Source organism: Acomys russatus, chromosome 30, assembly GCF_903995435.1.
Source record: "Acomys russatus chromosome 30, mAcoRus1.1, whole genome shotgun sequence".
Classification (NCBI taxonomy): Eukaryota; Metazoa; Chordata; class Mammalia; order Rodentia; family Muridae; genus Acomys; species Acomys russatus.
In genome coordinates, this window is record NC_067166.1 from 6,184,886 (window position 1) to 6,203,149 (window position 18,264).

The following is an 18,264-nucleotide window of genomic DNA, read 5'->3' on the forward strand; positions in this document are numbered from 1 at the left end:
CTTATAACATGAGTCCAGGACAGCCTGGGCTACACAGAGAAACTTTGTTTTGGAAAAAAAAAAAAAAAAGCTATTCAAGTTTTGCTAAGAGTTTCTAGAAAAATTTGGGGCTGTCATGCCTCGTCTGTGTGTGCTTGTACCTGCATTATAATTCCTGTGCTTGCACACTCAGTGTGATAGAATCCTGCAGAATCCTGAGTCTGATCAAGAGACGGTCCATGAAGATGCCTGGCATTGCACTGTCCTCTGTTCCTGGGGAGAATGATGGAACACAGTCCTTTAAAAAGACATTATTAAGGCCCTGGGTAAACATGTGGTCATTTTCAATTAAAATTGACTCAAAGAGAGTTTGAATTAAAAAAAAAATGTGTTGCCAATATTCCCCTTTAATAACATTAGTAAATCTCCAAAAAATTTAACTAAAACTTAACCAAAGGAAATGGCAAGACAAGGCATATGCTGTCTGTGGAACATATGGGTTTCTCTGGATGAGCTTCGTGCTACAGCTAAGCCACACTGGGAAGCCCGGAGGACCTGGGCAAGGCTTCGTCTTTCTCCATCATAAATCTCTGCCCAGGTGAGCGGTGGAGAGGAGTTAAACACGATGAAAGCATCATTCGTTTCATGCTGGGGAAACCCTGAGCACTCCTTCCTAAAGCTGTGATCCTTTACTACAGTTTCTCATGTTGCGGTGACCCCTCCCCGCCAACCACAAAATTATTCTGTTGTTACTTTGTAACTTCAATTTTGCTGTTACAAGTTTGTAATGTAAACATCTGATATGATCGTGACCCACAGGCTGAGAACTAACTACTGCTTTAGAGCAAAGTGCGTCTTTGAAGTGTCTACAAGTCACTGGGGTCTTGTGGCTCGAGCTTTCTTCATTCCTTCACCACCTGTACCAGGGGTACTCACCCAGAAGTGAGCTCTTCATCGCATACTGACAGCACAGACCCCAAAGAGATGCCCCAACTGAGAGATACTTTGCAAACGTGGGTGTGAAAACTCTAACCTCTAGAGCATGTGAGGTGAGAAACTTGCCAGAACAGCAGCAGCAACAACAACACAACAACAAAAACAACTCATCTTCAGAATATTTTTTTTTTCAGCCACGGAGCAAGTACTTCATCTGTGCTCCTTAACTCTGAAGTGCTGTAATTATGAGACTTTCTTCATTGGCTCTGTTTCTCCTGAGAGCTGGGGTTTATATGTCTTCAGAGTGTAAGTATCTCCTATTGCTGCCACATGTAAATATGATGTGAATCCCTAGCGATTACGTCATTACACTGTAAGCAGTTTTTAACCTCTTAACCTGTTTTGGCCTATACAGCTGCTAATCTGGGAAAGCATAGTAACTATTGAGTAGCATTGTCGCTATGCTAATGATAATGGTGCCTGTTGTCAGAAGAGCTAGATGCCACCGCTGGAGCTTGTAAAATCTTCGGGCTTACGTTTGCAGGTTTCCGTACTGAAATTATTGGAGGGAGGGAAGTACAGCCGCATTCCAGGCTGTTTATGGCTTCCATCCAGTACCGCAGCCAGCATATTTGTGGAGTCCTGATCCACGCTCCCCCAGTGGGTGCTAACAGCCGCCCACTGCTACTCCTGGTGAGTCCCCTGTGCTTTTCCATGTATGTAGCTCTCCGCGTCCAGGAAGAACAACACACATAGGATAAGGTTTAATCACTGAATTAAGTACAGTTAGATTAACACTAATGATAAAAAGAACAATCTACTCTAGTGTGTTATTTTAGAATGTACCTATTGTTTATCTCTGGAATATTTCATGTAATGTTTTCAACAGCAATTCATCACAAGCAACTGAAATTGCTGATAGGAAGCTGTGTGCAAGGGAAAGTTACTGTGTCCTGTTTCATGGGGGTTTGAGAATTCGTATTTTAATTTAGGTATTTCAGAATATTTGATACATTTAGTAAGCGCAGATATATTGCAGACAACACTGTGAGTGCATGCACTGGCAATGGATTTGCAGATTCGTTAGTTCCTCAGCCTTACCTTTTACCCCAAAATTTGGAGGCCCATACTGCAAACCACAGTAGTAAGAAACAGCAACTTCCATGGTGGGGGGCGGGAGCACAATTGTAGAGGGTTTATAAAAAGTGAAGCAGAGCAGGTTATTAGGCCTGGGGACCACTAAAGGGAAGCTTTTCTGACCATGAAGTGCAGCCTCCAAGTCCCTGTCAGCTTAAGATGAGGTATAAAATCTGTCTTGGGATGCTGCAAGGTCAGTGGGCGGCTGATGTGCCATTTGCTTGAGTTTTCTGATGGCGGGTTTTTTTTTTTTGTTTTTTTGTTTCCATATTTGCATCTTAAGCTTCTTGCCTGGATCCCAGATCACACTCTCTTTTCCTTACAGCACTATGGCCCTCCACCTAAGGGACTAGAGAGGTGCTCAGTGCTTAAGAACACGTGCTGCTCTTCCAGAAAAACCAGGGTTTGAGTCCCAGCAGCCACGTGGTGGCTCACAACCAACTGTCAACTCTAGCTCAGGGGACCCAATGCCCTTTCCGGATCTCTGTAGGCACCGAGCATGCATGTGGTGCACAGACAGACATACAAGCAAGACACGCACATACAAAATAAAATAAATAAAGCTTTAAAAAGTAACCGGGCATAGTGGCATATGCTTTTAATCCCAGCACTCAGGAAGCAGAGGCAGTCAATCATACAGAGGGGAGTTCAAAGCCAACCTGGTTTTCTACATACTGAACTCCAAACCAGTCAAGGATTGATAGGAGTGTGTGTGTGTGTGTGTGTGTGTGTGTGTGTGTGTGTGTATTATATATACATATATAATATATATATATATTAAAACTATCTAGACATCAACACTCTAAACAAAACAACTGCACTGACTTGATTTTCTCTACTTTGGATATTGCCTGGTTGCCCCATTTTAATGGAACCACATTGGACGCTCCAAAGCCTGAAAATGGGGAGGAAATACCCCTTCTGCTTCGAAAGAGCAAGTCGCTGGATTCCAATGTCATATCCTCACTCACCCGTGCACCCCCTCACACTCACACATTCACTTCTGCCCTGCTCTCTACATCGCCAGAACACATCATTTAAGGCAAAGCCTGTGCTGTTCCAGCATGTGCCCACTCAAAGCTCCCCAGACAAGAACACATCATTCAAGGCAAAGCCTGTGCCGCTCCACCATGTGCCTGCTCACAGCTCCCAGACAAGGAGCTACATGTAGAAATCCTCAATAAAGGCTGGTGGAGAGGGGAGACAATGCCAGTGGTTTGAGTTAGTGCTTAGCTGTGCAACATGGAGCATGACGTGTGAAGTCCCAGCAGGAAGGTTGATAATGTTGTTATTTTTAAAAATTATCTAGGAGATTTAATTCAGTAAAAGTGTATTTCCAAATTAGGAAGAAGGAGACCAATTAAAATAACAATAATAAAGGAAAGGGAAGGAGGACATTAACAGAAAGAAAGAGGGAGGGAGGGAGAACTGAAGAGACGTCTTGAATTTTTTTTAAAAAAGGTCTTGGAGTTTTACAAAATTCTTGCTAAATATTGCTTTAAATGGCTGGCATATAAACAACTCTGAAATGTGTGGATCGAATTTCCTCTGAGGGACACTTGGGTGTAAAAATGTAGGCAAATCAGTGCTTGGAAAAATATTAAGCCTTGTGAAATTCAAAATATTTATGAAACAGTTTAATGGTGGCTTCCCACAAATTCCCACAAGGATCCTGAGGGAACAGTTTTGCTAAGCCAGGCCTCCCTTTCAGCACATGAGAGAGTGGGCTGGATATGTGAGGAAGGCTCTCTCTCACACCACCCACCTTGTCAGCTCCTTTCTTAGTGCCTTGGCAGTACCCATGGTGGCACTCTGAAGGCAGGAGGATTTCTAGTCTGAGGCTAGCTTCAAATGTCTGGCAAGACCCTGTCTACAAAGAAAAAAAAGCCAAGGAAATAGTTTTTTTTTTAAAGTTTGCATAATCTACTTTTTGATGTTTTTAACTGATCAGAAGGGATGCTCTTGTTCTCCCCGCCCCCCCCATGCCCCTCCTCTGTTATCTCTTCTGCCTCCCTGTATCCTTCCCCTGTCACCTGCCTAAGCAAATGGGCCCCCAATGGCCCCTTTCACATAGCCTTACTCCAACCCAAGCTCCAGAGGCAAAGCAATGGAACCAGTTTTCTTTTGCTTTTGTGGTGCTGGGGAGTTGAGGCTGAGGCAGTGCTAGTGCCCAGATCAGGAGCTCCGATACTGCCCAATGTGCATCCCAGAGCTGCCGCCTAATGCATCCTCAGGCTCGATTCACCTGAACTTCAACTTCCTCCTCTAAACAACGAGGACCGGACCGTCCTCACACCTACCTCACTAGGCTGCTGCTTCAGTGAAGGAAACTCATGGAAAGCATGTCACACAAGACCTTAGCGACGTCATCCGAGATCACTACATTGTCATTGCACCCTTCCATGCTAATCACCAAGCAATGAACGTGAGGGTCCGCTTGTATTGGTGATGGGGTGCGACTGGGAACATTCTGCTTTCTCACAGCCAGCACCTTTTCTGTCTGAGCCAAGAGAGACCCGAAGAGCTAGGAACCCTGCCTTTGGTGCCAGAGCTCAGGAGCAGCTCTAAGCAGGGGCCCTGCTCAGCATCAAAACAGGCTGACCGAAGAAGCAAAATGTTAGAGAAACTTGATGCAAAGCAATGATGGTGGTGGTGGTGGTGGTGATGATGATGGTGGTGGTGGTGATGGTGATGATGGTGGTGGTGATGATGATGATGGTGGTGGTGGTGATGATGATAGAGGGGCAGGAAAAGGGCACTGGACTTGGAACACAAACCCTGGGTTTGCATCCCATCTCCTCTATATGTGAGGTAAGTCACTTAGAAGCATTTAGAAGTCTAGTGAGGACTATAGCTTCCAGTGACTTTAATACAGAGGAGAGCACTGTCGGGCTCCATGGAGGGAGGATTGGCAGCCATCTTCAGCAGACAGAGAAAGAGAAGTAATGTGGTACAAGCAAAGCCGTGGGTCCAGTCTGTGTATAGCTCCATTGCAGGGCAGTCAGGGTGGGACTCAAGAAACCAGAAAAAAAAATCCCTCCACATGCTTAAGGTCACGCCTAGAAAAAAGACCCTGTGATGTGCAAATTAATGAGCCTGGTATTATCCGTTCTCTTCTGTGTGAATTCATATCTAGACTCTAATAAAGAGATGGAGCCCAGTGAGAGGACTCACTAAGACAAGAGCTTATTAGGGAGCTGCCTGAGGACCTGTGTTCTATCCCCAGGACCAGGCTGTGGAAGGATGGAGCTCACTCCTGAAAGTTGTCCTCTGACCTCCACACACATACCACAGTGCATCAGCCATACAGCATGTGTGTGATTTTTATTTTTATTTTTTTAAGTTTTTAAAAGATGTAGAATCAAAAAAAAAAAAAAAAAAAGTTGTAGAGTCAACCAGGCAGTGGTGGCTCACGCCTATAATCCCAGCACTCAGGAGGCAGAGACAGGTGGCTCTCCATGAGTTCGAAGCAATCCTGAGCTACAAAGTGAGTTCCAGGGCTGTTACAGAGAGAAACCCTGTCTCAAAAACAAAACAAAACAAAAAATAAAAAAGCCAAAAATAATAACAACAACAAAAAATAAAAACAAAGGAGAAAAAAAAAAGCAAAACAGAAAAAGAGGTAGGACTCAGGTAATTTCACTTACTTCGTGGGTAGAAAACTTGACCATGGCGGGACAGCTGAAAAATTAAGAGAACATAATGGCCTGCTTATGTTTATGAGCTTTTCCCAGAGGAGACAAAAATAACCAAAACATTGCAAAGTCACTAACTAGCGCAGGGACTGGGTGACTGATGGATTAGCATCAGAACTCTCCTTCCTTCATCAGCCTTTACCTTTAACAGCAGCAGCCTTTGGGCCTCATGTGGGCTCTTTACAGACACGCCCACTTTCCCGTCAGAGTGTTCATCTGGGCATTTTGTGTCTTCCTTGCCCTCCAGAGCTTTGGGGTTAGTGGGCACGGGCACGTGGGATTTGAATTTGAGTTAGTCCTAAGAAACGCAGTCCACATCCTCTGAGAAATTCCATCCGCATTCTGATTTTGCAATAGGCAAACTTTTCAATGAAAAGAGCTGGCATTCCCACAATAAGCTCTTCTGTGCCCCTTTTGAATTTTAAGAACACAAATCTATATGTATAACTATGTGTGTTTCTGCTATCTGTGTCCTGCCTTGATCTCTTTTGCTAGTAGCAAAAAAATAAGAGTTTTATTTCAACCAAATACTTTTGTTTTTAATTTTTAAGGCAAGGCTATGTAACCAGTTGGGTGACATAGAAATTTGTAATTAACCTGCTTCTGTATCCCATGATGGGAATTGCACTGGTATATGTTTTGTTTTGTTTTGTCTTGTTTTTTCTTTTTTTGCTGGTTAATTGGTTGGTTTGGGTTTGTTTTGTTTTTGCTTTTGCTTTTGGTTTGGTGTGTGTGTGTGTGTGTGTGTGTGTGTGTGTGTGTGTGTGTGTGTGTTTTCAGACAAACGATTAACCATAAGACCTTGTACATGATAAGCAAGTCCTCTGCCTCTGAGACCATTTTTAGCCCCTTCCTTATTCTCAGAAAGTACTTGAAGTGGCTTTCATAAGTACACTAGAATAGGAAATTTCTGTAACACACAAGTGGTTCCAACATGTTGCCAAAACTCCCCAAAACAAAATCATTTCCTTTTCATCACTGGCTCTGCATGTACCCTCTCAAGTGTATCTGGTTGCTGTGGAACAGGCCGATGCTAACTGAAATGAGTCTCTTCAGAGTGATGAGCCAGTGTAACAGAGCCCTCACCTCTGTCATTCAAGCACCTTACACTGTTGGGAAGATGCCACAGCTCTAGAAACGGAGATTACTGATGGGGATGCTAATGATGGGATTCATGGGTCCTCCATCGCTTCACCTGGCCCTAAGCAGGTCTCACAGATTCCATGCTTGGTCTCTCATGCACGTGTCTCTCCACCATCTTCCCCTCTGATGGGTGGGTTTGGACAACACTGTTTTACCCCCACTGCCTTTTCAGGTTTTCCAGAGGCCACTATCCCACAGTGGTTCTAGGAGCGCGCTCTCTTTCGAAGAAGGGGCCCATGAAACAGACGCTTGAGATTAAAGCATTCATCCCCTTCTCAAGATTTCAGTCAGGTTTCACGTCACACGATATCATGCCCATAAAGGTAGGTAGATTTGCCTCCCTCCGTCTCTTCAATATTGTCATACAGGATGACTAAGCGAATTAACTGCATGCAAGCATTTTGGCAGCACCCTCCCCATGTTTGTGGTAACTGTGAAACAGTCTATGAAGGGCCATGTTCCTGAAAGAAAAAAATTTCACAACTGCATCAGAGATATGTTTATACAAGGGAAATCAACACTACTGCTCACTATGTAGAGAAGCAACATGTCAGGAGACCCAAAGATCCTCAGGAGACACATGCGTACACACCCAGTGCTTTTTACATTAGCAACTGAAAACTACAACAGTTGTTTATGTAACAGAGCCAACCAAGTGACTTCGGGGAATTAAAAAAAAAAAAAAAAAACAGTTAAAACTTGGTCTAGACCACACTTTGTCCAGTCCAAACGTTAGTCTAGACCGTACTCAAGGGCCCTATCCAGCAGGAAGCAGCCCAGCCCACAGAGTCACGACCCATGCATGTCATTCCACAGAAAACCATCCAGTGCAGGGCAAAGGCCAGTTTGCTCGAGAATTACAGAACTCCCAGTCTGTATAAGCTCCCCTCCCCAGACACCAGCGAGCTCCACGAAGACTGGAAAACACAGTCAGAAGAAACAGCCAAAAATGCAGCAGGAGACCATCATCATCAAAGTACATTCAAAAGGAAGGGATGCCTTCCTGAGGCAGAGGGACCACACACCCCGTACAGTCAAATGAGGTCTAGTTGAAAAAAAGAACCACCGGGGAAGAAGAATTTATTCATTTTTTCTATCTTTCAGCTTCGTGCTGCTGTGGAACTGAACAAGTACATCTAACTGATTCACCTGAGTTCCAAAACCTATCTTAGGGATGGACCCAAATGCCAGGTTACTGGCTGGGGAGCCGCCAACCGCCATCTGTTAACCCACTCTGATACCCAAACGCTGCAACAGCAAATGCTACTACAACCACAACCCTGTTGTAACCAAGAACATGATGTGTGCCGGCGATGCCAGGGGCCAAAAGGACTCCTGCCAGGTAAGCCCCCGCATTCAAGGTGGCATTTCTGACTGTGGTGACCACTGAACTGCAGTCACTTCTGCCCTTTCTCACACCGAGAAGAGGCGTGGAGAGTAGGAGGGCACAGTTCTGAAAAGTTCACTGACCCATCTCGCAGCGTGTCCTCTGCATTTACTCATCCACCAGTGTGAACTTCTCCAGCCTTCAAGTAGCTCTCATTAAATGCTTGTTCATCAGACAGCAGACTGTGTACTTCTACAGGTATCCGTGGGGAGGCATTGCCATCCTTAGAAAGTTTGCCAACCCTGAGTCACAAGTGGAAAATAACTTACTCTTCCCCGAAAGGACCGCCTTTTAAGTGACTGACACTGCTCGTATTCCAGCTCAGATGTACAGCGTACATTTCTGAAATAGCACGGTCTTCTAAGGCAAAATGCCATAAGCTGCATGGCTTAAAGCCCGTGGGGATTTGCTTTTCACTGTCCTGGGGGTGGGAAAGTCCAGACCCAGATGGTGGGAGCTTACTCTGCATTGCAGATTGTCTCTTTTCAGCCTAATCTTGTGGCAGGGGTGAGGAGTCTCTAGGGCTTTTATTTTTTATTTTTTAATCAGAGCTTTGACTTCATTCTTGAGAAACCCTGCTGCATGACCTTGCAAATCCCTCCCTTACCCATTAGCCTTTGGGAGACTGGATTTCTCCACATGATATAGGGAACACACATACTCAGACCCTAGATTGCCTACCACTCCTTCTCTTTCAGAATCTTCTATGTACAGATATAGTGAGATTACGCATGTTAGATGACTACTGAGTAGCATAGATGGCTTACTAATTGTAAGTCGTTCTTACATCGCACTTTATTTATTTACCTATTATGTATGTGAGCACACGAATGCATACCATGGCACACATGTGAAGGTCAGAGGACAGTTTATGGGAAGTTTTTTCCTTCCACCATGTGGGTTATGGAGGTGGAACTCAAGCCATCAGACTTGGTGATAAGCACCCTTACCCACTGAGCTATATCATGCTGGCATCAGATTACTAATTTTTTATTAGGGTTTAATACTCACATGCTACTAGATTAAGCCATACTGAGTTGGTTTATGAAGACTCTGGGACATCTTTTGCATCTGTGGAGCCCTGAAACTGTCACCCTGGTAACCCAGTCAGCATCTCTAACTGGCCCTGATGAGGTCCTGCACTTTGTTAAGTGACCAGCAGCAGAGACAAAGATTGGTCCTCATATTTGAAAGCCAGCTCTTTGACCAAAAGGCCACACTATCTCCTGGATGAGTGCTTCACTTGTGATGTAATTCAGTTCTGACTGAAGCTGTGTTCTTTCTCTTCTTCTTCCTCTTCTTCTTCCTCTTCTTCTTCTTTTCTCTCTCTCTCCCCCCCCCCCCACTGAAAATCTGATACACAGCAAATGGAAGTTTAGTCTTTTGGGGGGGGGTTTCAAGACATGGTTTCTCTGTGTAGCCTTGGCTGTCCTGGACTCACATTGTGGACCGGGATGGCCTTGAACTCACAGGGATCCACCTGCCTCTGCCTCCCAAGTGCTGGGATTAAAGGTGTGCACGACCACTGCCCAGAGGAAGTTTATTCTTTAAAAAAAATTAAAATTTCCATTAAGGAGAGGGTATGTGTGACGTGAGTGCAGGTGCCACCCCCACCCCTGGAGCCAGAGTCACAATGGAGACCGCAACATCATTTCTGGGAATAGAAGTCAAATTGTTTGCCATTCCTCCTGCCCCCACAGAGTAGGTAGAAGCTGGGAGAAATGGCTTACAGATATTAACACTGATATTAATATTAGCTTCTCACCCAAACAAAGGATGTTTTAAGATGTGGATAATGAGCAGAGGGTCTGATTATGACCCCTAGAAGGAAGGGATGGTTAGCAGATACGCGTGGGTCCGTTATGGCTGCCCAGTTCCATCCTGCCTTTGGGTTTGTTTTGTTGTTGTTGTTTTAACTTCTTATTGATATATATATTGTGTGTGTGTGTGTGTGTGTGTGTGTGTGTGTGTGTGTGTGTGTGTGTGTGTGTGTGATATCAGGCACTCTAATCCCACTCATCTTCCCGTCCTTCCGTATCCACCTTCTGCCCTTGGAACCTCCTCTTCCCAAAAGAAAAGAACAACAGAAAAAAAAATCTCCTCATGGAAGCTGCAGTATATAAACCCTTTTGCCCAAACAGCTTTACTTGCAAATGTTCATTGCAATGAATCACTGGTCTGCTTTGAGGCCTCTGGCTTCTGAAACACCATCCATCCTGGATCCTCCCTGAGTCTCCTCTCACATGTCCTGTTGTACCCTGTGAGCTTTATGGACCAGCTGGAGCTTTGGATCAGTAGGACCAGCCCCTTTAAGCTCCCTAGCAGTTTGTGGGTGGGATCCATGTTGGGGTGGGCCAACTCAAACACTTACTTTGGGTCTGGGTGGTAGCTAGGTTGGCCAGCCTGCCAGCTCTCCTGTGCCAGCACCACTAGGGCCAGTTCGACCTCTTTGCCCAGGTGAGGGGCAGGGCCAGCTCTGGGCAGCCCTCAGACATCAACATGGTCTCAGGAAGCAGTCCAGACCAAGGACGTCCACATGGCCTTTAGTGGTAACATAGGCCATGAATATCAACAAAGAATCTGCTTCTGCGGCATCACAGACCCAGACAAAGCTGTTGTCCCATCCCCGTCCAGCGGCAGCAAGGACCATGATCTCATCATGACCTCGGCCATGTCTCCACCACATATGTCCTCATCATAGTACCACCTTGTGGCAGCAGCCGTGCGTCTGGGCGTCTTCCGCCCGCCTGCCCCGACTATGGTTTTATAACAGCAGTGGAATCCCAGATGTCTTTCCTCTCTGAAAAAGAGCACTGGTCAGTAAAAAGAGCTGGCTCTCAGGTCTGAGACCCAGTTTGCCTGGCAACAATCAATTACCTCTAAATTGGCAAACCCCGCTCATCACTCGTAAGGTCTCCCGGGGAAGGATCATATTTATTTTCTGGTTTTAACCATACATGTCCATGTAGCAGCCGATTAGAGTCAGCATATTAGACCGCGGAGTATGAGGATAAAATTGCTCCCTGGAAGTTACAGCTCCAGCTCCCCGCAGCCTGGATTAGACATGCAAAGACACTCTGAAGAGACTTGGAATTCTGAAGTGATAACGTGCTCAATGGCTGTTGAGTCTCCTCTGGGTGGAGGAACACAACCACAGGTACAGGAAAAAGGAAGTAGCGCGGGCTGAGGACTGCTGGGAGTGAGGTCACCTCCTGATCTATCTTTGGTTCTGCCTGGGCCCATTACACACCCAGTGGTTATTTGGTTTTATCTTCTATAGTGTTTCTGAGAGAACTTTGGTGAACATTTTCATCCCTTTGCTAGTTGCATTAATGAGCATTTTGCCTTTCTACACTGATGGCTTTACTTCTAGGCTGGGGTCACTTGCATTTCCTTTTTAAAAAACAGTTATTATTTATGAAGAAAGGCATGCTTGCTACAGTGCTCATGAGGAGTCTGGGGACAGCTTGCGGGGAGTAGGGGCCCACTGTGTAGGTCCTTGGGAGTCAAGCTGTAGTCATCAGACTTGACAGCAAGCACCTTTACATGCAGAGCCATCTCACTAACCCTTGAGTTTCATTTTGAGAGCCAAACTGATTTTTCATACGCTGGGAGATAAATATCAAATTTCATCTCCTGCCTCAATAAAGGTTAGGCCTTGAACTTTGGTCAAGCCATGAGGCTTTTCCACAGCCCAGCAGTCGGCTTGTCTTCCAGGAGGCACTCCCACATGCCTGGTTGGGCATCAAGATGGCAGCATTACATGCAGACCCTTGGCTCATGCCGCGGGTAGCTCGGCAGTGCTTTGTCTTGGACTTGGGCTGTGGCTATGTCACTCCCTCAGGAGCACACGCTACTGGTTAGTTACTCAACAGGCATCTCTTCTTTTCCTGACAACTAAAATCTAATTAAGCTTGAAGGCACAAATGTGGATGGCCAGAAGATGGTGTTTCCAGCCTCTCTCCCTGCTTGTAGTGGTCAAAAAGTAGTAAATGGCTGGAGCATATAGGAAGGCCTTTTAAAGAGACAACTCAGCAGGAAGCAAAGTCCTCGGATTATAGGGGTGATGGTGGACCTCCAGCAGTAAAGATGAACCATGAGGCAAGGTTAGGACCAAATGCAAGTGACATCAAAGCAGAAAGGAGCCTGAGGACCGATGACATTGCATGCCTAAGGACGTATTTCCAATAAGTTACTTAATCCACTGCTGTTTTGGAAATGTACTACAGTAGTCCCTTGTTAGCTCTGGTTTTGTTCCCATGGTTTCATTTCACCATGGTCAGCCATGATCTGAAACTGTTAAAATGGAAAATTCTAGAAACATACAATTCATGGATTGTAAATTGTGTAATGAAACCTTCTGAGGAAGATGGGATCTGCCACATATCCACACCGTACAACCACCACGAATGGTAAGTGCTTAAAGAGTTCAATACCATCCACAGTTTCAGGCACTCACGGGAACTCTGGAGACAGCCTCCACAGATAAATGGGGGAGGGGTTACAGCATACACCACATGTAATCCCAGTAATAAAATCAGAAGCTTTCAAGTTCTATCCTTGATGTAAGCAAGTATATAGATTCAAGGCCTAATGTCCAGACCCTCCCAAATCCCAGATATCCTTAGATTTCCACCTTACCTTAAATAAGAGTTGACTTTTTTAAAAAGGTTATATTTCATTTTATATAGTAGTTGAAAAGCCGTTCACTCCTGACTGACAGGTCTTTGCCATGTCCTGCTGTGTGGCAAATGTTTTTGTCCCTATAAAAATAATATATGGATGGGGCTAGAGTTATGGATTAACAGTTAAGAACACTGGCTGTCCTTCCAGAGGACTTGGGTTCAATTCCCAACATCCAGAACCATCTGTAACTTCAGTTATGGGGATCTGACATCCACTTCTGGCCTCTCCAGGTACTGCATGCACATGGTGATTGGACATGTGTACAAACAAAGCATCTATATGCTAAAATAAAATTAGATGAATTAAAAAAATAACACATAGCAGTCAGGAGTCTGAAGCAGTATTTTTTCCCTTTTTGTGTATTTTGCAAATGGGTCCAGTGGAACTGCTTTTTGTAAAGTTCTGTGTGCATAATACTGTCTGGCATTTGAGGTCATTATCTGTTCTATTATTTCACCATCATTTGAAATGATATAGCAGATTTTTCCATTCAAAATATAATAGCAAGTCCATTGGAGGATAGATAGTTGGATGGAAAAGCATCCTGAATGCTAGCAGTGCTACAGAATCAAATCCTCTCATGGGGCAAAGTGACAGAATAAACGGTGACCATGTGAGTGACCAATTCATGCCCATCCCAGGGTCTTCACTGTGTAGCATCTAGGGAGCAATTCTTCATTCACTGCCCTAGTCATGCATTAAACAAACACTTCCCAAACCCTTCTGTTCCCAGCCCTTCCTGAGAGGGCCACTGGAGGAGCCAAGAAGAAAAGAGAGTTTCTGCATAAAAAGAAATAAAGATCACAAGCAAACAAAAATTTAGGTTTTGAATGGCCCCAGAGGCCCACATGTCAAAGGTTGTGGAAGATGGTGGAAGTGTTCGAGTGGTGAGGTATAGAGCATGCTATCTAAAGGACTGCGGGAATCTCCCCTCCCCTCCCCTCCTCTCTTCTCTTCTCACCATATCCTGTGCAGCCTAGATAAGAGTTCTGACACTGACCACACCCCAGCCCCCCTCTACTCTTTCCCTCTTTTACTTCCTGGCAGGTGAGCAGCCTCCTCTACCACGTGTTTCCATAATGAGGTTCTGCCTTACTGTGCCCAAAACAACTGCTCAACTCTACCATGAGCTGAAGCTTCTAGAACTGTGAACTTTCTCCATTTTAAGCTGACTTATTTCTCTGGTAGCATGCTACACTATCAGAAAGGAGACAAATACAACTATGGTCCAAACTTTGTTACAATGGAGACATATACAAAAAGCATATTATTTTAGGGACATGAACATTGCCAGGAGCCTCATTCATGCGCTCTGGAGAGATAAGATCAGCTTTGGTGCCCAAGCCCACGGAATGGAAGAAACCACAGACGGAGTATCTGGTCCCACCTCAACTAGCTCACTCTAGAAATTCCTCCTAGACATGCCCCAGAGTTGTCTCCTAGGTGAATGTAAGACCTATCAGATTGACTATCATTATTGTACATCTCAGCATGGCAACGCTGCCATTCACACTCTAGTGAGAAAAAAAATATGAAATAATTAGTATCCCAGATCTAAAAAGAGATTACCTTCACACTTATTTGCTTTGGTCTCATCATCATATCTACACGTAAGAGCAGTGTGGTCTGCTTTGTAACAGTATTGAACCAAAAGCTGTCAATTATCTCACAGATTTTCAGAAGATTCTTTTTCTCTTTTCATGTTTAAAGGACTTAGAAATTCTAGTCTTTTCCAATTCTGCATAAAGCTATGCTTCCAAAGGAAGTTAATAAATGTGGTGTGGTTTTTATAAGGCCATGCGTAGCAGCTAAATTGTTTCTAAAATAAGAAAAGATAGTCCATACATGTTAGTATTGGAAGTATGGTTGGAGATATTGGAAACATAGAGGGGGAAAAAGAAAAGGATGGAAGACCTCAAACAGACACTGAAGGATGCTGTTTTGGCTGGCAGTCTCCCAGAAGCAGAGCCTGAGGGCACAAATCTGAGCTGACCTCACATAGTCTAGTTACAAGCTGATCACAGAAAAATGGTAGCGAAGCCGGGAACTGAGAGGGGAGAACATTAAGCCAAAGAAGGTTGAATATATATGTCATTTGCAATGGATGCGGGTGCCATATAAGGCCTGTAGTGATGGCCTTGGAGACACCAGACTATCAGGACTCACACTTAGCTAACCCAGCTGTCTCAATGACACATAAATTGGTGATGACTTCAAGATCTTTTCTGTTTTAGATCAACACATACGTTGGTAACATGGTCTTTAACTTCCAGGGGAGGTTATTAGGCACTGCATCACCATCGGAGTGGAGAATATTTTAAAGCCCTGAAATCACACCTTTCAGGGTGTTCTTGAAATCTCTAAAATGCCTAATTCATATGCCAGCTGCTAGCATCTAGCATCCTCTGACGTCACCAACAAATATGTTAACGCAGTAAATCTTCACAAGAAGGCTATAAAATAGGTGTTATGGCTTGCTTTGTGGAATAAAATGGAGTATAGAGTGACTGACAATGTGTGTCCAAGAGATGGGGAGTGACAAGGTGTGGATTCAAACTCAGGCCGTCTGCTGTGAGAACCTGTTGGTCCAGCTCCTGATTCCTGGTTTTGGCAAGCACAGACTCACACAGCCTTCTTTGCTACCAACCATGAGTCACAACTTCCCCCTAGGAAATTCTTCCAGCCAACTGTGCCAGCTACTGTAAAGGCACGCCACTCTCCCTCCTCAGCATCAGCACATTCCTCACAAGCCTGTCCTCTCTGCTCTGAAAGAAGGCCCTAATCTCAGGAGCATATGGCCCCAGATGGTTCACAGCATAGAAAACAAAAAGGTCATATTGAAGTCAAATAAGCTAATCGAAGTTCCATCACACCTGAGTTGTTAGGGTCAGAGCCACCTATGTTCAATAAGTCAATTAACAGACACATAATCCTAAAAAAAAAAAAGTAGACTTACTCAATGTGGCCCACACTGGGAAGAGGAGGAACGTGATCCAGACATAATCACCCCAACCCAGCCCATCTGTGGAACCTAAGCAGGAGAGCGTTAGACTTATGTAGAAGACAAGAGGTGTGCACCCCCAAGCAAGGCGTGATCCTGCCCATCACTAACAGCATTGTCTGGTGCTATTCTTTCCTGCAAGGTGGTCTGACACGTTGTCAGAAGTGTGTGCAATCTCTCCCCGAGAGAGAAGTTCTTCCTCGGGCTGGTATGAGGCAGGGGACTTTACCCTCTCCCAGTAGGAGATGTCTCGGGCAATGGCACTTCATTGAGGATAGTTAATTCCATTGTCTGATGGTCAAAGGAAGGGGCAACAAGTGTCACTTTAGATCCTCATCCTCGCCAGGATGGCTACACTGTCACCAGGGATGATGTGGACAGAAGAGCCCTGGGCTCTGGAAATCCGTGAGATAAGATTCGGATCCCATCTCTGCCATGAGCTGTGGAACCTTGACGAAGCCACTGCATTTTTCCAGGTTCCCATTTCCCCATCTTCCGTATCTCTGAGTCAGACTAGACAAGACATAAGGTTCATAACAGCCCTGAAAACACTCCAATGCTGAAGTCAAAATATTCTCTTGATTATTTCAAGCAGCCAACACAGCCTGGATGCTAGAGCTCCCTCCTCCTCCTCCTCCTCCTCCTCCTCCTCCTCCTCCTCCTCCTCCTCCTCCTCCTCCTCAGATGCCGAATCGAATTGTTTCCAAGCCACAGCCGCACACGGCTGTTAGATATGAATACCAGAGACCAGATGGCAGAAGCGGGGAGCCCCAAAGAGCCAGTCAACAACCACACGAGGCTTCTCACCCCAGGGCTCAGTTTCACAGGTTTGGCAGTTACAGATTTTTCTTATATTAGGGGAGCCTTTGGAAAAAAGTATCCAGCAAAGTCATTTTTCTTTTTATAATAATATTTGTTGGTATCTACGGAAACAGGAAACAGATGACGGGTTAAAAACATAGACCAAGCCTAAGTGAAATGAGAGAGCATGAACCTCGTGTCCGACAGGCTGCCCTGTTTGTAACCCACCTCTGAGGTGAACATGGCTAATGATATACTAAGGATGAGATACCCCCTATAATTAATTCTCCGTGACAGTCTTGTCTTATGTCCATCCCAGCTCGGGCTGATTTCATTCCCTCATCTGTAAGTACCTCAGTGAGCAGCTCTGAAAGACAGGTGCTCCTTTTGAAGGCGCAATCACGAGGCCATCATTACCACCTTTAGAAATTGTCTTTTAGGATATTTTTTTAAACAAGTTGATCAAGTGTTTTGTTGTTTTGTTTGTCCTTGAGGGTTTTCTTTTTCTGATGGGTTGTTTGCTTCAGACAGGAGTCCCTTATGTAGCCCAAGCTAACCCCAAACTCATGATCTTCCTGTTTCTTGCCCTTTCTCCTCCCTAGTACTCAGATTATAGGCATGGCTCACCCTGTCCACCAACACTGGATCGTCAACATCAAACAATATTCTACATTCAATTTTCCCCAATCATCTCACTTTCTTAACAGGAAACGTATTCGGTTCAGAATCCAAGTGTTCTCCGTATTTGAAACTGATTCATACGCTCCTTAAGTCTTTAAGTCCATGGTGTGGACTCTCTTGCCATTTTTCCCTCATAACCTAATCATTGAGGACACCAAGGCATTCTTCAGGTGGTTTGCTGGAGTGGTTTCTACTATTGCACATACAGAGAGTCATTAACAGCGCTCCTCTCTCTGCCCTACCCTCTGTGGAGTGACAGTGGGAGTAGGGGACACTTTGGTCACTGTGGAGTATCTCTCTGTCAGGAGCCAGTGACTTCCTCCTGATTGTTGGAGACATGACAGCAGCTACTGCCTTGCCTAGACCCTTCATTCTTAAGAATGTTTCTTCTTGTTGGAACGTGGTTTTCTTTCTATGCTTTTACTGTGGATAATCACTGAGAGGCTGGGTTGTGCTCATTTTTATATGGCAGGTGGGTGTCTGCTTTTGAAAAAAAAACATGCTAGAACTTCCGATTTGAAACTAGGGCTGATTTTTTTTTTTAACCTTTGCATTCATATGAATGGCAAGATGCACAGTTGCTCATTTGCTTTCTTATACTATATGCCCAAAAAGATCTCATAATGACAATATCGATGCTATTCCCCAAATTATGTCTACTAAACACTTTAGAGTGTTTATGTTTTACAGAAAGTTTTTTTCTTCTTTAAGATATATTTCATTATGAATTTATAGATAGGGGCCGGAGGGATGGATGGCTTAGTAGTTAGAGCACTTGTTGTTCTTGCAGAGGGCCCTGGTTCAGTTCCCAGAACCCA

At 44.7% G+C, this 18,264-nt stretch overlaps 1 protein-coding gene across 1 annotated transcript; it reads left to right on the top strand.

Annotated features, from left to right (window-relative positions):
- Positions 1 to 1,160: 1,160 nt before the first annotated feature.
- Gzmk (granzyme K) lies at positions 1,161 to 8,572 on the top strand. The gene is given in 7 exon segments (XM_051172261.1): positions 1,161 to 1,221; positions 1,460 to 1,566; positions 1,568 to 1,608; positions 7,063 to 7,213; positions 7,995 to 8,131; positions 8,133 to 8,232; positions 8,372 to 8,572. Coding segments are annotated over 7 exon segments (798 nt in total).
- Positions 8,573 to 18,264: the final 9,692 nt, after the last annotated feature.